The sequence below is a fragment of the Filobasidium floriforme genome (assembly GCF_021052385.1).
Source record: "Filobasidium floriforme strain CBS 6241 chromosome Unknown HD553scaffold_10, whole genome shotgun sequence".
Classification (NCBI taxonomy): domain Eukaryota; kingdom Fungi; phylum Basidiomycota; class Tremellomycetes; order Filobasidiales; family Filobasidiaceae; genus Filobasidium; species Filobasidium floriforme.
Window position 1 is genome coordinate 306,407 of NW_025763631.1, and position 26,312 is coordinate 332,718.

General features: G+C 48.3%; 4 protein-coding genes and 1 non-coding gene across 5 annotated transcripts; 2 read left to right on the forward strand and 3 right to left on the reverse strand.

Moving 5' to 3' along the window:
* Positions 1-47: 47 nt before the first annotated feature.
* HD553DRAFT_310809 (thiamine diphosphate-binding protein) lies at positions 48-2,489 on the reverse strand. The gene is made up of 8 exons (XM_046179876.1): positions 2,194-2,489; positions 2,057-2,132; positions 1,856-1,991; positions 1,695-1,797; positions 1,471-1,628; positions 567-1,404; positions 268-503; positions 48-210 (listed from the first exon to the last, which is right to left on the reverse strand). The coding sequence occupies exons 1-8, from the start codon at positions 2,356-2,358 to the stop codon at positions 162-164; spliced, it is 1,761 nt and encodes a 586-aa protein (XP_046036821.1). The 5' UTR covers positions 2,359-2,489; the 3' UTR covers positions 48-161.
* A 214-nt stretch (positions 2,490-2,703) lies between these two features.
* On the forward strand, positions 2,704-4,565 carry HD553DRAFT_310814 (uncharacterized protein). Its single transcript, XM_046179877.1, has 5 exons — positions 2,704-3,300; positions 3,359-3,451; positions 3,529-3,734; positions 3,801-3,850; positions 3,908-4,565. Exons 1-5 carry the CDS (start codon positions 3,082-3,084, stop codon positions 4,174-4,176), a joined length of 837 nt encoding a protein of 278 aa, XP_046036822.1. The 5' UTR covers positions 2,704-3,081; the 3' UTR covers positions 4,177-4,565.
* A 6,360-nt stretch (positions 4,566-10,925) lies between these two features.
* Positions 10,926-13,983, reverse strand: HD553DRAFT_323794 (uncharacterized protein; the record flags this gene model as incomplete). Its single annotated transcript, XM_046181440.1, has 7 exons — positions 10,926-11,070; positions 11,093-11,186; positions 12,354-12,384; positions 12,639-12,660; positions 13,259-13,292; positions 13,687-13,830; positions 13,929-13,983. The coding sequence occupies 7 exons, from the start codon at positions 13,981-13,983 to the stop codon at positions 10,926-10,928; spliced, it is 525 nt and encodes a 174-aa protein (XP_046036823.1).
* Positions 13,984-15,910: 1,927 nt separating this feature from the next.
* On the reverse strand, positions 15,911-17,644 carry HD553DRAFT_323795 (uncharacterized protein; the record flags this gene model as incomplete). Its single annotated transcript, XM_046181441.1, has 9 exons — positions 15,911-16,079; positions 16,154-16,207; positions 16,371-16,446; positions 16,577-16,663; positions 16,727-16,909; positions 17,113-17,154; positions 17,372-17,388; positions 17,435-17,505; positions 17,630-17,644. The coding sequence occupies 9 exons, from the start codon at positions 17,642-17,644 to the stop codon at positions 15,911-15,913; spliced, it is 714 nt and encodes a 237-aa protein (XP_046036824.1).
* Positions 17,645-26,174: 8,530 nt separating this feature from the next.
* HD553DRAFT_t50 lies at positions 26,175-26,270 on the forward strand. The gene has a single exon. It is a non-coding gene; the product is annotated as a tRNA-Ser (tRNA).
* Positions 26,271-26,312: the final 42 nt, after the last annotated feature.

A 26,312-nucleotide genomic window follows, 5' to 3' on the forward strand; every position in this document is an offset into this window, starting at 1 on the left:
TCAATGAAGTCGAACGACCGAGGTCGCGCGTGAGGGAAAATCGAAAGCACAAGATCTTGAAATGGGGTCGTCAGGAAAAAGCGCACATGAGGCGCGCGTCTCTAAACGTTTCTCACGCGTACAAAATATCTCTGAATGCCGTACTACAACAAAGCCGCAACTTAGAGCTTGGATTTGGGTTTCGTCGAAGCTAGCCAGCCAAACTCCAACCTGTTTCAGGTCAGCACACAAGGGCAATATGCGCGAAACGTCTGCAATATGACTCACTTCTTTTTGCTGCCACTATCCATCAGCACATTGATCAGAGTGACCCTACCTTCATTCTGCTTGTCGATCCCGTCTTGAACTGCCTTTTCTAGTTCGTCAATCGTTCGCACACAGTGACCCAGTCCGCCAAGGGAGATGCATAGCTGATCATAACGCAGTTCAGGGAGTAAGGCGGTCGGCGGTAGTTTCTCTACGGGAATGTCATTGTAGGCCTTGACGGGCAGTCCCTTATAAACCTGGTGAGAAGCGATATTAGCGAGACAGCATGAGGAGACATTTTCGAGGCACCAACTACGTACACCACCGTTGTTCATCACTACGATCAACATTCCCAACTTGTTGCGAACTGCAGTCTCGATTTCGAAGCCGGAGAAGCCAAAAGCCGAGTCCCCAACGACAGCCACTATGGGTCGGCGCTCGGGTCGCTTCTGCTCGTAAATCGCTGCGGCGATACAGTATCCCATACCAACTCCCATCGTTGCTTGAGTACCAGCATCAAGACGGGACCGAGGTAAGACCACATCAAACATGCTGCGAGCGATATCCATAGTGTTGGCGCCTTCCCCGATAAACACGTGATCCGCCGGTATGTTTTTGCGAATAATGTTGAAGGATTGGTGATAGGTGAGCGGAAGGGCGACTTGTCCAACGTTGCCTTTGGCGGGCCGAGGAAATACCATGGCTTTTTCGATCAATTTTTGCGAATTATCATGACAGGTCGAGAGGAGCTTTTTGTACCAGCTCGCCTGACTGTCAGACATCTTGGCGAAAGGATCGGTAACGCCGTGTTCCGAGCCTAGAGCATAGCAAAGCTGGTCGATTATGGCCGAAGCATCTCCCACAAGCGCAACTTCGGCGCTCTTGTTGTCATCAATCGATTCAGCGTTGATGTCCAATCTGATAAGCTTGACATCCTTGTTCCACTTGGGCGATTGGCCATAATGCAAGATCCAGTTGAGCCGCGCGCCTACTATGAGAACCACATCCGCTTCACGTAACGCCGTTGATCTTGCTGCCGAAATACACATAGGATGCTTGTCCGAGATCAAGCCCTTGCCCATGGGAGTAGGCAGAAACGGGATGGGCATCATCTCGAGCAGCCGCCTCAACGGATCTTCTGCACGGGCATACTGTGCACTGGACAGATAGACATATATGTGGTCAGATAAACGTCTCCGCCAGGTACAGGAGAGGACCGCTTACCCCTTTCCGATGACAAGCAGAGGGCGTTGAGCAGAGCGAAGGAGAGCAAGCGCATGAGCTACCTCTCGCTCAGGTGCTACGCTTTGTGAATGCTTGGCACGTGGAGCGACTCTCGGGCTTTCGTGCTGCTCTACCTTTCCTTGAATATGGTCCGCAGGCTAATTTCAATGGGATCAGATGAGCGTTCGATATATGGCTTGCCTAGTCTAAGTCTGCCAACTCACCAAGTCGACGTAAGTGGGTCCTGGTCTACCGGAGAAGGCTGTTCTATATGCCTTCTCCAGCGTACCCGGAAGTTGATGCAATGAGGGTGCCCTCGCAGCGAATCTGTACTGCGGAATTCAGGTGCTTGTCCCGAAAGAGTAACGGCCGACGGTGTACCCACTTTACGTGCGGCTTCAGGAGACCTACTTGATCCAACTCCTGAAATGCACCCATACCCTGCTGGTAGGATTCGCTCGATCCCGCCATCAGCATTAGCGGCCATGCGTTTGCTTCTGCGTGATGCGTGCCCGCCATAGCTGAAAGTCGGAATGCCTGAGATATCAGTATTACTCCATACATATCCACCCACAAATACACTTGCCGTGGATGACTCCAGGGCCTCCAACGACCAGGCAGACGCCTGGGCGTTTACTAAGGTAACCATAAGCCGCAGCCGCCTAGGTGACCGAGTCAGCGAATAGCTTGCGAACGAACTCAAAGTGGCTCGAAACGGCTTACATAGGCTGCACTCTGCTCGTTTCTGAAGCCTATAAAGCGTACTCCGCTGTTTATACACGCCTGCGCGACTTCGATCACCGGTATGCCCACGATACCGAAGACGACGTCCACCTCGAGGTCTTTTAGCGTTCGAGCGACCAACTGAGCACCGGTGATGTCCGACATGGAAGATCAAAGTTCTGAAGGGTGTGTGCGGATGAAATAGAGGCAGCTGATAGTTCAATGAGCGATTTGCGACCTCAATCGATGATCTGGTGATGCTCTGTTATGAGATACGAGCTGGCAGGAAGACCACTCGCAGCAATTGTGCAAGTCTAAAAGAGCTCGCAGTCACGACCTCGGCGTGCCCCGCAATCGATATCGATGCGAGTTACCGGTAGGTAACGGAAGCAAAGGTGAAGGATGACGAAAGAGCTTCCGATGAAAGGATCGCCTATCAAAAAAGCTTCCGGACGTGGTAAATATCGGAACGATCTCCTGCATGCAAAGTTACTGCTGCTTGACGATTTACGCATCTCCTCCTGCCTGCTCCGTCCTGTCACACAGAGCCAAGACGGGAGATTCTACGTCTCCACTTTCTCTCTTCTCTTCTCATTGTGCTCAGGCCTGAGGCCACAAGGGTCGTTCGACATGACAGACTTCGTGGAGCTATCCCGAAGAAAACCCAAGAAGCGACCCGGTGCGCGATATCGAGATCCAGCAACCCTCTCAGTGAACGAACGGCTCGATCGACTTTTGAAGACATTGGAGACCCGAAGATCTCAGCTCAGAGAATGGCCACTCTACGAAGCAACATGGCTGAGTGAGGACCAGATTAGAAGCCCTCCGCGCGTTTGCGCTTGACATTCCATTTGAACCTCAGAACAGCTTAGCGAAGCCTCCACAATCATGTCCTGCCAGGACCCCGAGAGAAGTCGGACCGATCCTTCTGCTATCAAACAGGAGGAATCCGATGAGCATCAAAAACCTCCTGGCGCTCCGCTCGACTCGGGGATGTACGAGTCTCCGCCCGTTTACGTGCTTTGTCTCGGCATCGGAAAGATTAGCGAATCTCGCGAAAGTCAATTTCAGTACCTACAGCTTCAGGATATAGCCAAGTTTTTCAAGGTGGGTTCACCGAGAACTGTATCTGCAGGAACATCCGACTGAGAGTTACTGCAAAAAGACGAGTGACGTTTGGGTTTATGACCCCATGCTAGATCCCGTGGACGTCTTATTACTCGAACAAAGCGGTTTCCATCTGGTCGAGAGAAATCAGGTGAATATTGTAGACGAGCATGAACAATAGCAGAGCTTATCTAACGGTGTGCCAAATTCTCATGTCCAATTCCGCAGCTGGGACGTCATCGACTACCCATCGATCGACCTGCGCTTGCTTACCTTCCGCATTGTCCCAGGGGTCTTTACGAGGCGTTCTTGCGTGAAAACTGGTCCGGATATCGGATCGGATGGCGAACTAAAGAGAATGACACAAACTCTAAGCAACACTCAGCGGGACAAATCGTAATGATTGCGAATGACTTCGGTGACTACAGTCTAAGGTGAGTAGGCAGGATATATCAGTTCATCGCTCAGCGCCCTGAGCGCAACCAACTCGTCTCCAACAGCCTGCCACTGGATCAACTGCGAGCAGAATCTCCATGCATCGCCACGATTGGTGAGAGCGTTGGGCCGTCAAACACCGCCAATAGCGCTGATTTGTTGACGGATATAGCTCCTTTGCTCATGAAATCGCCCCTGCCGCATCTCCCGACAAACCATGCCGCTTTTGCCGCGTTCTCTTCGCTCGCATGGCAACATGTGCCAGCGATTCAACAAAATCGAATAGAGGAATCGCCTCCTGTCAACGAAACAGACCACGCAGTAGATACGAAACCATCAGGGGAGATGTTGGCTTCCGAGATCGGTGAAGACCCGTCTTCATCGGCACACAAAATACAAGACTCGCCTACGGTATCCGTTGCAAAGCAACCGGTAATCTAGTCCCACATGTCAGGCAGAAAGTCGCCCTATTGAGCAAAGTTTTGGATCTGCAGTGACATGCACGGGGAATCTTGCTCCGAAGACTTGGTCGCGACATCAGAGCGGTGTCACAGGCGAAGCTCAGCCCGTGAAATCGTCTTGTCTTCGGTGGAGGAGGAAATCTTATGATCGGCGAGATGTGAAGCCGGTAAATATTTCACCGTCGACATAGATCAGCAATCTTGTATTGTCTCGCCCCGTAGTCGTCATAGTCATCTGCTACGCGTAGGTCACGAAACTGGTCCAGTCATGGTTCTCTCTTGTAGAGATCGCACTTGCATGCTGTAATATGAGGCTGTTCTCCGGGTTGAGTGTCCCTTGAGTACCTATTTTCATAGCAAAGCCGGGAGCGCTGAAGTATATTGCAAAGCGCGTGGTTTGGAGGCGCGCGTGGCGCAAGGACAATTCAACACGGGTATACCATAGCAAGCCTGTCCAGCTATTGATTGCTTTAGACGCCTTGATGCGCTCCTCTCGACAGATAAGTATATTGGAGTCTTAGAAGCAGGTGCCGGATATTGGACACCGAGTGACTCACAGCCCAAGTGACGGTTGCCTCAAACTTGTCTTGGCAGGGATAGCTGTGCGTGCCAGGGTGATATGGAGAGGACTAGGACGTACTTTTCGGGAATGAAAGGTACAAAAGGATGGTTCACCGTCAATGAAGTGACCTATCCTTTGCCAGGATAATCACATATTGAAGAGACGTGATATCCATACTTAATCATCAAGTGGTACTCAAGCATCTAAAATCTGATGCGCTATGCTATGAGGGAATTAGCTCGCCCAATACTGACAATGGTAGTGATGTGACGAGTGGCGGTCTCTCGCTTCTAGCGAGGCTGTCGTTTCCTTATAGCAAGATTGTCAAGGAAGGCGTCAAGGTCTTGATCAGAAGCTTGCTTCATGAGCGCAATCCATGCGATGTTGCTCTTGGCAATCATTTGAAGGGTAGATTCTGCAGGCAGCCTGTTCTTGCATACAGCGGGCCAACCATAACCAGTCCACTACGAACTGCTCCTCTCTCTTGTCCAACTGGACGTGCCGATTTTTGTATCTGGCAAGATGATTACAGAAGCAACCCGCAAAATTGCACTTCCACTTTCCATTTGCCTGCTTGCCCTGCTTGCTTGTCATCTTGATGCTGATCTCTCTCTTGTTTGCCACCAAAGTTTCTGTGAGATAAGAACTAAATTCACAAATGTTGGTTACTTGATGTAGCTAGGCAGCAGCAATGGTATAGTACACTCTTACTAAGCTGATTTTGTAAAGATGCAACTCTGATCACTCATTTGCAACCACTAATCACATGTTGCAATTCCTGTCACACTGAACTTTTGTAGGTTTAGACTAGTGCGTATGTTATGCTGGGCACCGTTATTACTATATAGATGTATACTCCTACCGTCATGTCTCTCCTGCTCACCTGTCCGGTAGCCCAGTCTGAGGCAGCGGCCTAGCGGGCTCACCACCGTGACAGACAGGCCAAGGATGTTTTTGGAAACACCGATTTTCACAAGTTGCAGCAGTTGACAAATAACATCGCTAAGGTTGTGGGTAAGAAGTCTCGCTCTGTGATCATTCTGTACGGGAAGGTGATGAAGAACATCATTCGGTCCACTCACAAACCTCTTGAACGAGCGTTTGGTCCCTTTCAGAAGGGTGAAACTCCTTGCAGGAACAGAGAGTTCCGTCACTTTGCTTTGATCAACCGGTAAGTGGTAGTGGTTAGAGAGCAAGTCCATCGCATTGATGTTTCTGATACACTATCGTCTCCCTCTTGACTCCCTCGTGCAGAGATGCCAAGTTCGTCACGTTATGCATGATGGAGAACAAGAGAGAGGTCATTGCAGAGGCCGGCAAAACTATCTGTGTCCTATACATGCAATTAGGTCGTGCGCGCTGTCCCTCTAGGCTGATGATAGCTACAGTCCTCTTCTCACATGTACTAGATAGCACCACCTTGTATGATTATCACCATCATCATCCCTGTGTGCTTTTTAGTGCCCTGCCTCCTTGGCGGCAGACGACCTTCAACAAGATCCTCTCGACCCTCATCTCATGCTTGAACGAAGTCATGCGTCTTGGGTCTCAACAAGCAAGAGCTGGAAGACTTGATCAAGCTTCTACGAGCCCGATGCCCACTGGCTATTGACAAATTCAATCTCAGGACTGACCCTTGCCTTTGCGTCACATTTCAAACACCCAAGATCCGACTTCTTTGCAAGGATTTGCTGCAAAAGGTGGACGTCAATGTGAGGTCATGACTCCCTTCCACCCCCCCTCTCAAAGACATAGACTGACTTTCCAACCCAACAGGTTGCCTTGCAAATGTGCTGCATAATCCTTGCTCTCTACTATACGGCTGCCCAGCCTGGGTCAATTGTCTATCACTAAGCTTCTCCAACCTGCTTCAAGATTGGAAATATCAAGGTCACCCGTGAATTGCACCCAATTGACTCTGATGTTGGGCCTAGCCATGAGCACCTTGTCTAACAGGTTGTGCGTGTCAAAGACTTCTCTGTCAACAGCTCAATCATTCTGCCCTGGTTTGGTTTCCACCTTGCTGAGGCCCCTTGTCCGATCGCTTTTTCCAGCTCTCTCTCCACCTCAGTATCTTCTGGTAAAATCCCATCGCTTTTGAGTCCATGTTGTTACTAGTAAATCACTCTTGATCTTGGGGTACAAATGCACAGGTCTCAAGGGGTTGTGAAGCCATGGAGGCTATTGTCGGGATAGTATATATAGGAGACCAGTCTGCCTTTTCCCATGTACTACTTTACTTTTATGCAAGCAACATTGATTCATCTTCACCATAAGACAAGAGGTACACTAAAGACACACCAATACCATTGCCTAAGTACATCAAATAACCGACCTTGATGGATCTAGTTCACAACAACAGATGTGTGACTGAAGTTGTAAATGTGTGAATAAGGGGTTGCAAGTCCACTAAGGGAACATGCTCATCAGAATAGCAAATATAGCAGACCATTTGGATATGATTTCCCTTTCCCTTCTCCTGCACTACTTTAATTTGATGAAAGCAAGCAGATACATGTTGTGATATCAGCCCGAACGCACAATCTGGCATCCCTTGCATAGAGCGAGTCGACGGGGCAAACATGCAGATGGCGTTGACTGGCCTGCACATAACAGTTCAGGTACCTGAACCCCTCTTCACCGCCACCTTAGCATTGGTCGTTTAAGCCCAATGACCCTGAGCTGGACATCAGCAAATCGGATGAGGAAGACAAACAAGGTCAAGGAGATACCCTTGCACCTGGCTACGTCCCTCTCTGCCGGAAATGTAGGGGTTCCAACATGTCCGGCTTCTGGATGGTCGAATTGCCTGGCTGGCCCTGCCCTCCTTGGATACACTGGCCCCGCCTTTCTTGGATACGGTGGCCCCGCCTTCCTTGGGTGGACTTGGCCTGCTCCTCCCGGGACCCCCACCCTCCTCCTCCTCCCAGCAAGCTAATGGTGTAGCTGTTCCTTCAATAGTGTTGATTAATACTCTGTCTCGTGTGAATGACTATGTATCTGTTGTGAAGTAACAATTAGATCCACCAAGGTTAGTTACTTGATGTACCTAGACAATAGTAATGGTGTGTTACTAGTTGTTACGGAGTCATCACGTGAGTCGACTACCGGCATGCAGGATGGTTCTACGGACATCAGCATACACCTAAGTCCGGCTCGGCAAGACGAACCCGATTCCCTCGGAGCAGATTCGGTCGCCCCTGCCATTTGCCTTCACCATTCACCAAAACAACAAAACCTTCCCGACGCATATCACAAACAGGTACAGGGACCTCAAGGTACACAACAACCTTACTCATAACCTCGACAACCTTACTCAACGTACCTAGAGACAAATGCAAACCCAAACTCGCCTCTTCAACCGAATCCGGTTGCTCTCAACAGGATTCGCCTGTTCGCCATCTTGCCCTTCCAGTTTTGTCATCTCGCGCCGTTCTATTGTTCTTGGGTCTTTTCAGTGTTCGCCAGCCTCGTCTCCTTACTCGTCTTCGTATAAATAGCTAGAGGAACTTGACTGAATTCGATAGAGGACGCTCTGTAATAGTAATAGGTCAAGTTCCGATATCACATTCAATACATGCCTATCTGACTTGTTACAACATCTTCAAGACGTGTTGCGGAGAGGTTACAAGCTCAAGGACGTCGCTAAGTATCTACGCTTCATCGTTTTACCTTAGAACAAGCCCGGTACCCCACACCTCGTGATCGCCTTCCTTATCCATATATCTCTGGATTCGTATCCCTTATCCGAACCCGCTTCATCTAAGCGAACTTGCAACAATATCCCGACTACCTATGATTTGACTTAAGCACCCTACGCCTTACGATTTAGGACCTATCGCCCATTAGCGTCTTCTGCCGTAACAGATTGCAAGACTCAGAGTTATCCAAGCAAATTCTATCACAGTTTAACAATTTAGAGGTGGCAACAACAGAACCTTTTGGAATCCATCAACCAAGGTATGAGATCAAATGAACATTCAACCTTCGAGAAGCGGGAAAAGATAAAAATAAGCAGTACCTTGTCAAATGATAAGGATATGAGGAGCATGGTGCTCCATGGGAAGCTGCGCTTCTTGAAGATGCCGCTTGCCTCTGTTCATTGAGTAGCTGTCATTGGGGAGTTTGGTATTGTTTTCAGAATCCACAGATCATCTTCTGTTGACAGACATAAGAATCATTCCTCTGTCCAAGTCCAGATTGGAATGGACTCAAACAGCAAACATTCTGGGGCCTACATAATCTATATCAAATCATGCAGTTCCTGAGATTTGAGAAGAAATGTTTCATGTATCGGAATTATCATTGAATCAAGGATGTTGTGCATGCTTGCTCACTTTTGTAAATGTGATCCCTAGTATGTTGTGAAGTAACAACTAGATCCACCAAGGTTGGTTACTTGATGTACCTAGGCAATAGTAATGGTGTGTTACTAGTGCTGATCTTGTCTTGTTGTGAAGATGAATCAATGTTGCTTGCATAAAAGTAAAGTAGTACATGAGAGGGGAAAGAGAAATCAGGACAAAATGGCCTGCTATATATACTTTTCTGGGAAGGGGCAAAAGGCTGCGGTCTTGCGGTCTTGCGGTCTTGCGGTCTTGCGGCCTTGCGGTCTTGCAGCCTTGCGGTCTTGCGGCCTTGCGGTCTTGCAGCCTTGCGGACTTGCGGTCTTGCGGCCTTGCGGCCTTGCGGTCTTGCGGTCTTGCGGTCTGGCGGTCTTGCGGTTTGCGGTTTGCGGTTGTCAATTGCAAATTGCCCTTTTTGCTTCCTGCTGTTTACTTTGTGGTTGAGATTGCTTCCATGTGCTGATGTCCAATCATCACATGCCTATTTCCAACATAGTAATTAGCTATATATCATCAGAACTACTACAAGTTATGGCTCACCTGTGATTCTAGTATTTAGCTAGAGAACACAGGTGTAAAGTAGTCTATGGCAGTATAAATGATAGAGAGGTGATTATCTGGACTAGGGGGGAGTAAGGGCGAGTGGTGGCAAGTCGCGTCGACATCTAGTCACGTGACAGTAAATAATTAGCATGCATCATCATCTCTCTCTCCCATGACTGCCCCTTTTATGTGCAAAAAAAACCAGTTCTACCTGTATCGACGACCTATCATGAAGTACAGGTTATATTGGCAACGGGAGGAGTACCAGGCAACTATCTTTTTGGGCAGGCAGGACCAAGTGGACCTCTAGAAAATCAAGATGGACTGTCAGGGATATACAGATAGATATGTACCGAGTACACTATGTGTAAGCCTGTACCATAGGAGAATGACGAGATGCAATCTCAACCTGTATGCACTATAGTATCGACCTGGTCTGCGCTTCAATTATGACCTAACCCTAAATCACTAAATAAATCTGTCTTGAGTTTCACTTATCAGTTGCAGGGATGACTTAGCGAGACCTACCTCGAACAAGAACTCTGATTGAGGTCATAGCATGAATGCTTGTTGTTGAAGGTGAATGTTGGACGTGAAAATCAAAATCTAGAGACCCGTTGTGGAAGATGTATTGGTATGCTTGATGGGAGGATGTTGTAAGCATTTGAAATAGGCACATGATGATCAGTCAGCACTGCATGAAGGCACTCTCAATCATAGACTAAACAATAGCAAGCAAACGTGCAATATACAATCCACACCTTAAACTTGCAACTTGCGATGGACATCTGTATCCAAGGCTTACACTAGGCTTATCTGGCCACAAGGGAAACGGTGACTTTCTATATGCGGCAGGAAGGGGTGCAACCAACTGCTTTTAAGGTTGAAGCAGATGTGGCAAATTGAGGTCGTGCGATTAGATGTAGCTCTGGTTCCTGCTTCCTGGACCTCGTTTCCGTAGGTTTGCAAGATCTGACATAGTCAGGACTGAGGTGGCGGTTCTCAAATACGTGGTGCCACGCTCTGCAACAAAAAACTTGGTCTTTTGATGTTGTTGGGTGACTCCCTGACCCGGTCACATGACTATCAGCAGATGCAAATTCTGTTGAGCAGCTGTTTTGCAGAACAATTGATGCCAAATACGACTACTCGTCCTATGCTTTATGACAACACCAGACATCTGGTACCCGCTAGTGTCCCCCATCTATCCGGCTTGAATTGTTTCTTGCTCCCTGTAACTTTATTTCATGACAATCAATCATGATTTGCATTATACCACTAAGCAGGCATACACACACCATCCCTGCCGTCCCTGTCTTGCCCATATGCTTTGCCATGACCATCCTTATGCTCTACCGTAATTATTCTTTGCTCCCTGCTTTGGTACCTCTGGTCAAAAGCTGCTTCAAAACTCAAAGGATAGCTGGGACCACATCAGCACTCACAGTGTCTCTGTAGCTGGTGCAAAGTTGTCCCTCAACTTGTTAACTAAACGCATATATAGCACCTCTTTGATAGATACTTGTGAGTTACCCTCATCTGGCGATTTAATTCATGCATCAAACAAAAGCTGCCCTGCCGCCAACATACCATATTCTCCTGCCGTTTCCCTCTGGCAGTCCTCTTCCTTGCCACCTGTGCAACTGACTGTCTCACTCGACCAATGGCGCAACTGGCATAGCTGCCAGATCTTTGTGGCTTGAGGCTCCCGTCTCTGCTCAAAATGCTTCTACCACACCTTGCACCATGCCATTTTGACTTTGGACTCAAGGTGCTGTTTCAGCCAATACCAGCTGTGCAATTGCTCGCTTGAATCAAGCAAGAGCTTCATACAGAAGACTGTACCGCCCAGCAACCTTGAACCATCCTCCCTCCTGTATTCTGATTACTGCAAATTATGCCTTGCTCAATGTGCTCCACCACATCAACTGGATGTGTTTCTTTGCATCAATGCGATGGTTATGTCTCATAACCTTACATTCCGTTCCTCAATCAGCGCCTTCCGAGGATCTGAGGACAGCACTTTGCTAATTTCCTGTGAATCTGAATGGACTACAAGCGGCTCATGAGAGGATGGGATCCCATATGCCGTTCTGGACCAGGTATGATGCGTGACAATACCAAGCAAGAAAAGGGAAAATCAAAGGACAAAGCAAGAAACAAGAGCACTGAAGGAGGATGAGGAGTAGCAGATCAGGGGTAGCTTAAAGGTGCAATTGTAATTACAACATGCAGCAGCCAGAATCACAAGTCCACAACTACAGTCATGCATCTGCATCTGCATCTGCACTTAAACTCAGACACATTTATGATACGTCTACAGACACACATTCACATCTAGAGACACATAACAGTATCTAAAGACACATGTTCTGATATGCACTATTTCATCAGATTGTACATATGCAAGGAGTCCCCAGAAGGAGGGATGGGCCATCCCTTTCTCTTCTGAGAGGACTCATATCCCTTATCACTAGATTCATTACCATTACCATTATCATTATCATTATCATTATCATTGCCATTACCTTTCATTTCATCCCTTTCACCCTTTCCCTTTCCACCTCCACCCTTTCAACATCAAAAAGGATTAGCTACACTTATTGCATGACAAGCAAATGACATCAAGGATCACCCAATAGGACAGTGTTTGAGACAACTAAAATGTATCCGGTTATAAATTCAGGTGTGAGATTTGCTCCTCACCCTTATGTGGGTTGGCTGCTGCATAGGTCATCTGTCAATGACAAAGGAGACATGAACAGCATGGGCAGTTTGTTGAGGTGCGGTTCCAATTACAAATCCTTAATCTGCAGAATGTACAATATACTTTTACTTTGTGTATTGCACATTGTACTTGGTTTAATCTACAGGATTCCCTGCAAGATGCATAGGTTTCAAGGGGCTAGCCGCAAAGGCTACCATTAAAATAGTATACATAGGAGGCCAGACTGGCCTCATTCCCCTTTCCCCGTCCATGTACTACTTTACTCTCTTGAAAGCAGCCAGAATGCTAGTCAATCACACAAGAAATAGTATTGATCAACATTATCAAGGCAACAGGTACATCATCAGCTTAGGAAGATATCACAACAGCCCAATCATAAATTAGTACTTGCACCAAACAATCAGCATGAGTCCTGCTCAAGCTTGGCTGCACTCCCCCTCCACCCTCACAATAGCAATGATGACCTAGAAGCCTATCCACCAAAAACGCAAAAGACCAGCACTGAGTTCGGGAGGGGAGTTTCCCAATAATAAAACCAAGTAAGGTGCAGATTCTTCTAGTAATGATGAGGAGAGGCTGAGCCGTTTAAGCATTACAAATATGCAGCATAAAGTACAGGTGTGTTGAACAAGCTCAGCAGCCATCAGTCAAAACCTCAACCAAGTTCTTTGCCTTGATAGCGGCTCTTTTGTGCTGTTGATTTGTTGATGGACGCTTCCACTGATATCACCTCTGGACCTTTCCTGCTTATAAGCAGATGAGTACTCAGATTGAGGGTCCTAAACCCTTCACCGCCCAAATCGACATGGACGATTGGGCCTTCTATCCCATATCACCTTCCACTGTGATTTGATTGGTAGTGAAGGCTGAACTATCCACATACCTGCCCATTAGCGTCACTGTTGAAGATTGGCATGCTATGACATCATTGATGATGCTCAAAGGTGCAATCTCAAGCACAAAGGGTCAACACGTGACCAGGATCACATGTTGTGACTGGAGTCACACTTATGTGACTGGAGTCACACTTATGCGACCAGAGACACACATATGCGACTGGAGTCGCATATTGGTGATGTCATTTGTGACTGGAGTCACCAATACGTGACTGGAGTCGCAATATGCGACCAGAGTCGCAATTATGTGACTGCTCTAGTTGCAAGTTCACTAGGGGACATGCTCATCAGAATAGCATATATAGCAGACCATTTGGGTCTGATTTCTCTTTCCCCTCTCATGTACTACTTTACTTTTATGCAAGCAACATTGATTCATCTTTACAACAAGACAAGATCAGCACTAGTAACACACCATTACTATTGCCTAGGTACATCAAGTAACCAACCTTGGTGGATCTAATTGTTACTTCACAACAGTCACCACCATGACTTTGCTGGCAAGACCACCTGAAATCTTCCAATCCACTCAGAGACATCCTTGCTAAAGTGTATATATCTACATGTTTGATTCAGATATCATCAGCTAATCCTTGGAACTCTCCAAATCTCCTCAATGTGCTGCAGCCGCAACCAAGGCCAATCACAGGCACACACATGCAGTCAGTTGCTGTCTGCTAGCAAGCCACGCCTCGGCATCAGCAAGCGGCATTCCAAAGCAATCACTGGTGGTTGAGCATCTTGGACTATCTGTTTTGGCTCAAGCAATGAGGATGCAAGAGCAAAGGGGAAACGGGCTAGAGGGGAAGAGAAAGAGGAAGGGGAAAGCGAAGGAATGAAAGGATAAGATTGGGGACGGGAGCAAGAGCAAGACCAAAACAAGACTGCCAAACAAAAGGGATGCAACAAGCAAAAGCGAATAGTTGCAAAACAGACAACTGTGAAGCAGAATCTTCCAGCTGAATGATATGCAGGGTATGCAACATTATTTTGGGTCAAACAGGCAAAGGTTGAGCAGGCAGGGGTTGGGCGGATAAGATCATGACAAGTTGAATGCCATGATTATTGACTGCAACTCAGATGTAACAGTCATTGATAGCCCCTAGATGTGTGACATCACAAGGCCTTGCCATCTTACAATTAGGCAGTCGGTTTTTTGCAAAGGTTAAGATGTCCCAAGCTCACAAGAACCCACTCTGTAACTGGACTGGATGTTATCAATTATCAAGCAATATTTCACTCCCATATATGTCATCATCAGTCTCCCAAGAATTTATGTGGTCGGATGCATGGACATCTGTGCGTCAACAGATCAACCCCATTATCCCCAAGACCGTTTCATTGAATTGCCAGGTGAGGGTGTTTATCACTTTGTTGGCTTGCACAAGCAGGGGTAATGGCGGTTGTTGAAAAGACATGTTATCACATGACTTCAGGATGAGAGTTGTGTGTCTGGCCTGTTGAACTTGATCCTTGTCCTTACAAATGTCTGCTTGTGTTTGCTCTCAAACATGACTCCTGTTGTGATATCAGCCTAAGCTGATGGTGACGCTGTTCCCTTGATGGTGTTGATAAATGCTGTCTCTTGTGTGAATGACTTTGTATCTGATTGCTTGCTTGCATAAAAGTCAAGTAATACATGAGAGGGGAAAGAGAAATCAGACCCAAATGGCCTGCTATATATACTTTTCTGGAAAGGGGCAAATGGTGGCAAAAGTGGTGGCAAAGGGGTTGAGTCATAACTTTTCCAATGGCTGGTTGTGAACTGTCTCTCAGATTTGCCACCCAATGGCAAAAGTCCCTCAGGTTTGCCAACCAATGGCATTGATGCCTCAGTTGCACACTCATTCCACCTACCATGTTTCATGCTTTTGCTTCCACTTTGCATCCACTTGGCATCCTGTTTGAATCCACTTTGCTTCCACTTTGCTTCCTGCTTTGTGATTGATATTGCTTCCACAAGTTGATGACTATTCATCACATGCTGATTTGCAATAACTCTCGACGCACTGTAATTGGCGGTTCAAGTAACCCTGCTTTCATAAAGCTGATAGCAGAGCTCTTGAGCCCCAAGCGCTTGGGACAGATCATGTATCAGGTCATACATCCAGCAATCTTTGAGCGGAGGCGGACAATTGTGAATGATTGGCGTTTCGAGCGGTAACATATCGCAGAGACACAGTGACAAATGGGGCAACAAATGGAGCAACAAATTGGGTGACATATTGGGAAAAAGAGCTCCTAATTGTAGTCAAAGGTGTTTGGCAGTGTAGGTATCCACGGCCCTTATGCATCGGTCCGGGAGTATACTCCCCTTGCAATGGAGGCGGGTTATTGGTGACGACATGGACCTTGGCCAAAGCCTTCCTGTGGTGACATTAGATCTTGGGTGCAATATCAGGCAGGACACTACACAAGACCAAGTGCAACTCCTTCAGTGGAAGCGCAGAATTGGCTTCTAGTTGAGATCATGCAAGCAAGTTGAAGAGTTTGTTGCCTAGCTGCTTGAGTAGAGAACAGACCATTCAATCCAGTAAAGCAAAACCGGAGCGGGAGGTCTCTGCCTTATACCCGTCTAATAACTTTTCTTCCTCTCCATAGCCTCAACATATCCCTTGGGTTTCGCAACATCGACAGTGTTATGCAATGAGCCCAAGGCATCTTTCCCAGAGTTGTCGTTGTTGTGACACCTTTTTGACCTTCTTCGCATTGGTAGGCTTGACCTCTAGCTCCTCAACCTCCAATGCGTAGTCCTCCAGGAGCCCATCTTTGTCATCCTTGTCTTCTTCATTGTCCAATAAATATTCACTTTAGAGCATGATTGATTGTGCTAACTGACAAAAGCGAACCATGGCAGATGGCAGAAGTGTGAGTTGACTCACTTGTCCTCTACTACGGCCACTACAAGCCTCAAATGTGAGCTCTCGCCTTTGGTACTTGAGCCCTTAACAGGGCCCTCATCATCCAGCATCAAGTCGAGTGAGGCAGGCGCGGACAGCAGTGTTTGCTAGCTTCGGCTTTTGCGCTGGACAGACCCTCTGCTAGACGTGTTTGACAATGACGTAACAGAGGACAGACAGCCTTCCAAGGTTCTCTTACGTCTGGCTGGGACAATCTCCGCGTTGCGAGACTTCTTGCGCTTGGTGGGCGGGGGCTGCTGTTAGAGATTGTAGGGCTGAACATTGTACGGTGGGATCACATTCTCTTCACCATCGGCACCTGATTGGGACAGGGGGATGGGGTGGGGGGGGGGGGGGGGGGTAAGTAAGCTTTTAGTGCCGCCACGGCATGCAAAGTTATCTTACAGTTCAAGAGAAGCAACCACCTGATTTGACTGGAGGGACGAGCTGAGGGCTGAGCAGCGAGCAGGGCCAGATTCTCCTTTCCGGCAGCTATACAAAGGTTGAATTGGTACAATCGAATCGCCAGAGTGCCATGTGGAAAGGTAAGCTTACCATGATTTGTGAGCTGGACAGGGGTGAAGGTAGAGCCTAGCGGAGCATTACAGTAACGAATCTGCAACCCGTGTAAAGGTGCAACTGCAATCACAACTTGTGACCAGAAACACAAGTTTGCGGCCACAGTCACGCATCCGCGTCTGCAGACACATTTGTGCGACCAGAGACGCATCATTGCGACTACAGACACACATTTGCGTCTACAGTCACACATTTGCGTCTACAGTCACGCATTTGCGATTGCAGTCACATGTTCTAGTACATGCTATTTCCTCAGATTGTACATAGATATAGAAGTCCCCAGAAGGAGGAATGGGTCATCCCTTTTCTCTTTCATGAGGACTTAGACCGCTTATCACTAGAATCATTCCCATTACCTTTACCTTTCACTTCATCCCTTTCACCCTTTCCTTTTCCACCTTCACCTCTTCAACATCAACAAGGACTAGCTACCCTTGCTGCATAACAAGCAAAGGTTATCAAGAATTACCAAATAGGACAGTGTTGTTACGGACCGACCCAACTCGGCCTGCACACAAGGTACAACCTACAAGGTACAACCTACAACGTACAAGCTACAACGTACAACCTACAACGTACAACCTACAACGTACAACCTACAACGTACAACCTACAACGTACAACCTACAACGTACAACCTACAACGTACAACCTACAACGTATCGATTACAACGTACAGCCTACAATGTACCAAGTACATCGCCCAAGTACAATGTACTCCTCTCCACCTCCCGCCTACCAGCGCCACTACCTGGCTACACTGTACACAACACAATGGGTCACTCACATTGTCCCCGACACAATGTACAGCACACATTGTGCTGTCCCTTCCCTTCCTACCCTTCAGTCCACAACGGACACCACACAATGTGAACTCACAATGTAATTACACATTGTGATACTAGGTCTACGTTCTCCATCTCAACTAGTATATATAGCTGGCCAGTTCAGCCTGTTTGTACTACTCCCCTTTCATGTTCTCTCTTCTTTCCCAATAAGAATTATCATATGTTACATCCCTAACATACTCGCCACCCAACCACCTCTCACTACTCAACACTGAAGCTCTCATCAAGCCCTTCACGGTCAGCAAGCAGATTGTGCACCAAGCACTTCCCGTCGAGTATCTCTGCCTTAGCACAATTACCACTGACGCTTTCCACCTAGGCTAGCCTTTCGCTACCACTAGGCCCGACCGTAACAAGTGTTGAGACAACTGCGACGTATCCGGTTATAAATTCAGTTGTGAGATTCGCTCCTCTCCCACATAAGAGTCGGCTTACTTCACACTCTGGGCTTGGTGAAGGGTAGTGCTATACCACTCAGCAAACCCCATGGTATGACAGACTCGATCTCAGGATTGGTCTTTGGTGGCATGGTATCAGCGTACCAGTGTGAAGCTTAAAGATTGATGTCCATGCAGACTTGACAAGACTAAACAACTCGGTTTAGGGTGAGGAGATGAGCAGCGAAATTATATGGGCGTGAGGGTTTTGTTTTTGCCATCTACGCTTGCCGTAGTCCTCACTGCGCTTTTGGAAGGTATGAGGTGGCAAGCAGACGCGTGAGAAAGCCTTCAGCAGTCGAATCTCATTGCGCAGTGCAACACAACGCCCCTTGGTTGCTCGCAATTGCTGAGCGGTAACAATAAGAGGTATCCGGTTGCTGTTGATCTGCAATCTTTGCATCTTTCATTCTGTAAAGCCTACAGCTTAGATCTTGAGGCCTTGAGATCCACACTTTGCGACTGCTATACCATTATACCCTTGCCTCTAGCACGTCATACCTGCCAATCATCCGTAATATCAGATGGCTCACTACAAGCACCTGTTCTGGATCGCTTCACAAACTGTACAGCATTTCTTTCTTGGTTCTCCCTTTGCTTCCTTCATCATTCTTCAGCGGAAATCCTACCATCATGTTACGGCGGAAGTCGCTGATCGAGATAGGTCCTAAGTCGTAAGGCGTAGGGTGCTTATAGGTAGATCGCAGGTAGTAGGGATATTGTTGCAAGTTCGCTTAGATGAAGCGGGTTCGGATAAGGGATACGAATCCAGAGATATATGGATAAGGAAGGCGATCACGAGGTGTGGGGTACCGGGCTTGTTCTAAGGTAAAACGATGAAGCGTAGATACTTAGCGACGTCCTTGAGCTTGTAACCTCTCCGCAACACGTCTTGAAGATGTTGTAACAAGTCAGATAGGCATGTATTGAATGTGATATCGGAACTTGACCTATTACTATTACAGAGCGTCCTCTATCGAATTCAGTCAAGTTCCTCTAGCTATTTATACGAAGACGAGTAAGGAGACGAGGCTGGCGAACACTGAAAAGACCCAAGAACAATAGAACGGCGCGAGATGACAAAACTGGAAGGGCAAGATGGCGAACAGGCGAATCCTGTTGAGAGCAACCGGATTCGGTTGAAGAGGCGAGTTTGGGTTTGCATTTGTCTCTAGGTACGTTGAGTAAGGTTGTCGAGGTTATGAGTAAGGTTGTTGTGTACCTTGAGGTCCCTGTACCTGTTTGTGATATGCGTCGGGAAGGTTTTGTTGTTTTGGTGAATGGTGAAGGCAAATGGCAGGGGCGACCGAATCTGCTCCGAGGGAATCGGGTTCGTCTTGCCGAGCCGGACTTAGGTGTATGCTGATGTCCGTAGAACCATCCTGCATGCCGGTAGTTGCTATAGAGATCACGTGACACGTCGGCCGCGCCGTACGCAACTCCCATATGCGACTCTCGCCGGGGGTACTTTTCGGTATTGTTGTTTTGATGTAGAACTAGTACCTCTGTAATAGCTCTACATCCGTTATTGCATGTAGATGTCTACCCATACCTTGCCTTGTTCCTGCGTTCCGTCAGTCTGTCCAGGGGGATCCCCGTCGGGGGTCGCTCCCGGGCCTTACAGTAGTCGACTCACATGATGATCCCGTAACACAGTCTGATGGTAGGGTGCACTGTTTTGTGGTCAGGTAGATCAGCAGTCTAGGTAGTTGGGCTAACTTTTGCCCAAACTTTGGAAGGGTCTAATCCACTTGCTACAAAATTTCTCTGACTCCAAGGTTTGCAGGAATGAAGGTCAGATGTAATTGGTTTTGTTTGGGGTACTAAATATTATGCTGGATCATTGTGTCTATGCCAGACAGAGACTGTTGCTTTTGCTGTACTGATGAGCTCTATCTCCTGACTTTCCTTAAGCTGCTCCTGAGCCATTTGTAGTGTAACCTTCTGCTGAATCGATAGACTTGTCTACCAAGTGCCATGGCTGAGTGTAGTGTTGGCGGGTCGTTCGCCCTGAACGCCTGAACGCGTGAAAACGAACGGCGCGAAAACGGGCCGTTTTGCTTCCGCCGTTCGAACGTGAACGGCGTTTTGCTTCCGCCGTTCTATTTTGCCGTTCACGTTCTCCATCTTATGATTTCCACGTTCGAACGTGAACGTTCGGCTAGAACGTTACCCTGACCTGCCACCTCGATTACTGAACTCTAGTACCTCTTAAACATGCATAGCTCTCCACCTGTACGTCTGTGGAGACGTTCCGTTTGACCATGACGTTCAGAACGACTTCAAACTGATCGTCGGCTAGCGATAACGCGTGAGAAACGTTTCCCTAGGACGGTTTGCATCCGCGTCGAGAAGCATGTCGACATGAACTTCGAACGCTAAACGACTTACTACACCTTCTCTAGTCGTTCTAGTATCGTTCTCTCTATCAAACGTAGACATCATAGCCACGATGAACACATAGACACGTTCTCTGCATGGCCGTTCCACCCGTTCGCCTCAAGTTCCCGAATCCGATGGCTCTAGAACGTTCTGCCGCGGTAGAAGGGTCAAACGCCCTCGCTTCCGGCTCGCAAGGCTCCCCCCGTTCCCCACCCTCTGGCCGTCTCTACCCTGAATGGAACAGCGTCGAGGGAACGCCAGGGTCGTCTAAGAGGAAGAGGCTCGCGGCCATCGAGTCCGATGACGACGACGACGATGAGTTGGGCGACGAGGATGAGGAGTTTTTTATTGGTACGTTCAAATGTTTCGAACGTTCTTGATCTTTGAACTTGTGAACTGACTTACATACGTATCCATGAATAGAAACTCCTACTAAGTCTAAGAATAAGGGTAAGGCCAAGGCCCTTACTTCTAATAAAAAAGTTAAGAAGACGGCGGTTTCGAGTCAGCGTAAGCCGTTCAACGATCAAACGTTTATATGCAGGTTCTTTGCTAACCGTTCTGAACGTCCCCCAGCCGAAACGCCTACTGTAAAGGTCCCTCCGGTTCCCGACAAAACGGCACCCGGAGAAAAACACCTCGAACACCTCGAGCTATGGTGTCAACGGTGGTACAACGATGGCGCGGCGAGCCAATATAATAGGGAGTACCTACGACCTCGTGCTGCCACTGTTGGGGAGGTGAAAGACGAAAATAAAGACGTCTCCGAGTTTTGGTGGGTTTGGGTCTGCCGGTAAGTAAACGTTCAAACGTTGAACGTTCTCAAACGTCTGAACGTCTGAACGTTGAACGTTTACTTCTCATCATGAACTTCTAGTCACTGCAAAACATGGAAACGGTTGAAGACGGCCAAGACTGCCGGTTCCGGTACCGGCCTGAACCACCATCCCGGGAGATGTGCCAGCAACCCGGCCAACAACAGGGACGGTCTGCACCAGACCACCCTCACGTTGGCGACTGAGCTGGGTCCGGAGGTTCGAGCCTTGCCGACTCGACACGCCATCGCCGTTTGGGTCGCCCGGAACAATCACCCGTTCAGTATCGTGGAGCAGGATGGGGTGAGTTCTTTTTTTTCGTGACGTTCACACGTTCAGAACGGCAAACATTTACTCGACACTGAACGTTTGAACGGCTTGCATATGTTCAGTTCAAGGACATGTTCACGCGTTCCTTCCCGGCGCTTCAAAAGGTTCTGCCGTCGCGACGTTTGGTCGCTCAAGACATCGACACCGTTTTCACGGTGAACGCGGAGAGGCTCAAGAGGGCCTTCGCTGCTTACGTCGGTGTCTTCCACATCGCTATCGACGGTTGGACCGATCGTCGAGGTAACAAGTTCGTTGGGATCTATGCCCATTGGACCCCCATGGACGATAACGGTACCTCCGTTTCCCCCTCGTCGTGTTTGATCGACTTCGTTCCGTGAGTCCGTTTTCTACCGGTGAACGCATGCATCACGCTGAAACGTTCGAACGTCTGAACGTCTGAACGTTTTTTTCAGGGCGAACGCGAGTCATACCGGCGCCTACCTTGCCAAGATAGTTGGCAAGTCTCTACAAGACTGGGAGATCGAGGACCGCGTTCTCTCCATCATCTGCGACAACGCGTCAAACAATGACGTTATGTTGCAGAACTTGGCGGGCAAGGGGTTCAAACGGTTGACCGAGGGTGGTCGGGTGAGATGTTTCGCCCACGTTTAGAACTTGGTCGTTGGGGTGAGCCGTTTGAACGTTCCGAACGTTTGAACGTCAAACGTGAGCTAACAGTTCTTGATGTTTGAACTTCTCAGGCCATCATCGAAGGTGCGACTGGTACCAAATGGTCGAGCGACGACGACGAGGTCGTTCATAAGTTCCTCCCCGGGGACGATCTCGACGAGTTCGAGACCGAACCTGAGCCGGAAGAGGAGGACTTCGCCGTCGACCAGCCGATCCTGGACGAGATCCGTTTGCCGCGAGTGCCGTTCACCCAGCAAACGGCCGTTCCGCTTGGAACGTCGACTCGTTCGGGAGCAGGTGCAGCGTCCCAGGTGACCGTGGAGGAGAAGAGTGCGGCCGCGACGAGGGAGAGTCAAGGCGTGATGAAGGGGGCCTTGGTGAAGGTGAGTTTGAACGTTCGAACGTTTGAACGTGGAACAACCTCTGAACTCCGAACGCGTTTTCTACTTACAGGTCCGAACATTGGCGAAACGGTTGAGATACCGTTCGTCTTACCGACAAATCTGGGGAGAATGTGTCGAAGCTCTGGTCCAACAGAAGAAGATCAGGGCCGGCGCTCACACCGTCCCCGTTGATATCGTCACCCGGTGGAACTCGACGTACGAGTGCATCAAGGCGTGCAACGAGAACGAGGTCGTTATGTGAGTTCAGAACGTTCAAAACGTTCAAAACGACTGAACGTTCTTGCGACTGAACGTTATCACTTGACACTCCATTACAGCAAGAGGTTCTTCCTCGAACTCGACGAGAAGATGTACCTCGCCGAGGACGTCATGACGGACGGTGACTTTGCCGCGTTGAGGGACCTGGAGCCGGTGTTGGCGGTGAGTAAACTCAAACCGTTCAAAACGTTCTGAACGTTTTGAAAGTTTGAACGTTCGAACGTTCAAACGGATCATAACTGAAACATCGTTCTCTCCATCCGTCAACTATCACACAGCTCTTGAACGCCGCGACCAAGAGGTTCTCGACCTCGACGGAGATGAAGATCGACAACACCTCGATCGCCGGTGTCATCCCCGTCATGGACGCCATCACGTCGAAGTTCGACGTTTCCCGTTCGACCTGTCGAACGTCCGCTGTTCAGTACGGCATCAAGCGAGGCCAAGAGCTGCTTGATAAGTACTACAGCAAGACGGACGATAGCGTTCTCTACCGGATTGCCCTGCGTGAGTTCGGAACGTTCTATGCCGTTCAGACGTTCTGACCCTTGAACTTTCGAAACGTGTTTAGTCCTCCACCCCGGCTACCGTGTTGCATACATGCAACGGATGAAGTGGGAACAGGAGTGGATCGACGAGGCGAAACGGTTGGGTCGGGAGATGTGGGAGGCGTTCTACCGCTTCGACGAGGAGAAGAGGGAGGACGTTGATGCGATGGAGGTTAGTCACGTTCAGACGTTGAACGGCTCACCGTTTCACTGATCGCGTTCAACGTTCAAACGTTCAGGTTGCCGATGAGCTCGACATGTTGTTGGCTGTCGACTCGCAGACCGTCAACGATCAGGCCGACGCTTTCGATGCCTACATCAACGCCCCCAAGATCGATATCGCCGGAGCCCCCTTCCACGGCCAGGCGTTCTTGTGGTGGGCTCATCAGCCAACGATGTGCGGGATGAAGCAGATGGCGATGGATGTTCTTGGAACGCCAGGTAAGCCGTTCGAACGTCTTGGAACGTTTGAACGTCCAAACGTCTGAACGTGTGCCTCTACAGCTACCTCGGTCGAAGTCGAACGGGCCTTCTCCAAGGCCGGTCTCATGATGTCGGTTCGTCGTACGCGACTCGACCCCAACACCTCTCGTGCGCAGATGTTGGTAGGGGACTGGAAGAAGAGAGGGCTCTTGTCGGAGAGGGGGTTCGTGAACGCCGTTCAGAAGGCGAACGCCAAGGCCCGTGAACGTGCCGTCGGGCAAACGTTCCCGAAGCCGAAGCCGACCGGAACTGCCGAGGTGATCGAGATCGACGACGACGTTCAGGCCACCCAACCTCAGTCATCGACTAGGGGACCGAACGATATGGACATTGACATTTCATAGATGTGTTTTAGACGTGTTTGAACTTGTATAATGACGTTTTGTATCTTGTACCGGCTGATTCAATAGACGTTCGTGTTGCGTTGGTTCGAGTTCAAACGTTCAAACGTTCTGCACGTCTCAGACGTTCAGGACCTACTGAACGGCCCTGCTCTGCTGCTGAACGCCGTTCACAGATTGGCCGTTCACGTTCACGTTCACGTTCTGCGACTTGAGGGATAAAAAAACGGCGTTCACGTGAACGCCGTTCACGTTTTGAACGGTCTGCCAACCCTAGCTGAGTGTCTGGCTGTTGACATGATATGATGCTATTGTGGATATCATTGCAAGTCACACCCAGGGTTTCAGACCCGAAGAGGGATCGTGAAAATTGTTGTATGCAAACTCAATTGTGGAGAGTTGCTCAACCCAATCCCAAAGCACCAAAGGGTGAAGCTGGGCTGTCAAAGTCTTCCAATTTGTTATAACCGCTTGCTTAATCCCTGTATAGTGTACTCATAGCAGTGCAATACAGATATCCATCATGAAAAAGTCTCACAACAACCCCACAGGGTATATCTGGGACACCCCCTATGCAACTTATCAGATGCAATACCTGTTGTACTACATCTGTACCTTTACCCTATGTTATGACCACCCATGGTGCAGATAGGTGACTACCAGACGGGTACTATGTCAGCAACTCTGGCAGAGCAGGTACTCATATGGTATAATAAGTGATGTTTAACTACTATAATCGCTCTTGTATTTCGTAGTTCATTTGCTATCACACTCATTTGTATATGTTATAGCCATCCGCGGTACAACTAAACATATTGCTAAACGGATGTTCTGCCAGTAACTCCATCGGAGTAGGTACTTATATGATATGCGATTACTCTTGTACTATGTGTCAGGTTGCCAGCAACCTATGAGTTCTCTGGGACTTGCGTAGGGTAGTAGGTAGGTAAATGAGTGTGATAGCAGATGAATTACATATTACAATAGTGATTGTGGTAGATAGACATTACCTATCATATCTTATAAGTACCTGCTCCACCGGAGTTGCTGGCGGAATACCTGTTTAGATGTGCGCTCTAGTCGTACCGCGGATGGCTATAACACTATGTAGTTCATCTGCTATCACACTGATGTATCCACCTACTACCCTAGGCAAGTCCCAGAGAGACCACAGGTTGCTGGCAACCTGTCACAGGGTGTAACCAAATGGCAGCACGCATTGTTGCAAGTCTAGGCTACCAGACTGGTTCGGTCGATACTTGGCAAATCCGCCTGAAGACAACAAAAGAAGAACACAACTTTGAGTAGATGACCTTCTATTGTTTGCTTGAATGAGCAACCGATGAGTGACAGCCTTATGTTCATGAACAAAAGAAGCAAGTGCAAAGTCTGACAAAATCGGCAAACATTAGCAGATTCGGTGGGGACAACGCAAGTACCGTAGTTAGCATATAATGGAGCGCGAATTGTAGAGGACTTGTGCGAGTCTGTTGTACTTTTATAAGATTCAAGCGCAGTTATCACATTTGACATATGCCTATACCCTAGCTCACACTACAGAGACATATTAGGAGAGGTTACAATATGACCGACAAAGTTGCAATCGTCAGTACAGTGTTGCAACTTCACCCCGAAATCAAGAAAGACCGTGAGACATCGTAGTCACGTGATCTGACTTCGCTTGCATCTAGGGACCTGTAACTCGCCATATAGTTGCGGCAGAAGTAAACATGCGGAAGCAACTCTTTAGATGATTTTCAAGGATGCCCGTAACACAACCTAATACACTACTACCATGCAGTCCGATGTGATACTATCTCAGGCTTGCTGGCTATCCCAATACCAAGCACAATGTCGATTGTGCCGCAACAGACAGCTGTCTCACATCTCCATGCCCAGCCTGAAAACATGTGTTTATTGCTCAACCAAGCAATAAAATTCTCTCATTGGCGCAATGCCCGAGCGGTCTAAGGGGAGTGATTAGAACTCGTTTCTTGACATCACTTATGCATTGCATGCGTTGGTTCAAATCCAGCTTGCGTCGGAAATAAAGTTTCTTTTTGCCATTTTTCTTGTTCTGGTAAAC

Excerpts from the sequence above, each read along its gene's own strand:
- HD553DRAFT_310814 (XM_046179877.1), top strand. The coding sequence starts at position 3,082 with ATGTCCTGCCAGGACCCCGAGAGAAGTCGGACCGATCCTTCTGCTATC. Across the intron at positions 3,301-3,358 it reads ATATAGCCAAGTTTTTCAAG|ACGAGTGACGTTTGGGTTTA; the intron begins GTGGGTTCACCG and ends TACTGCAAAAAG. Across the intron at positions 3,851-3,907 it reads TCCATGCATCGCCACGATTG|CTCCTTTGCTCATGAAATCG; the intron begins GTGAGAGCGTTG and ends TGACGGATATAG.
- HD553DRAFT_310809 (XM_046179876.1), bottom strand. The coding sequence starts at position 2,358 with ATGTCGGACATCACCGGTGCTCAGTTGGTCGCTCGAACGCTAAAAGAC. Across the intron at positions 1,798-1,855 it reads CTCCTGAAGCCGCACGTAAA|ATTCGCTGCGAGGGCACCCT; the intron begins GTGGGTACACCG and ends TCCGCAGTACAG. Across the intron at positions 211-267 it reads GATAGTGGCAGCAAAAAGAA|GTTGGAGTTTGGCTGGCTAG; the intron begins GTGAGTCATATT and ends GACCTGAAACAG.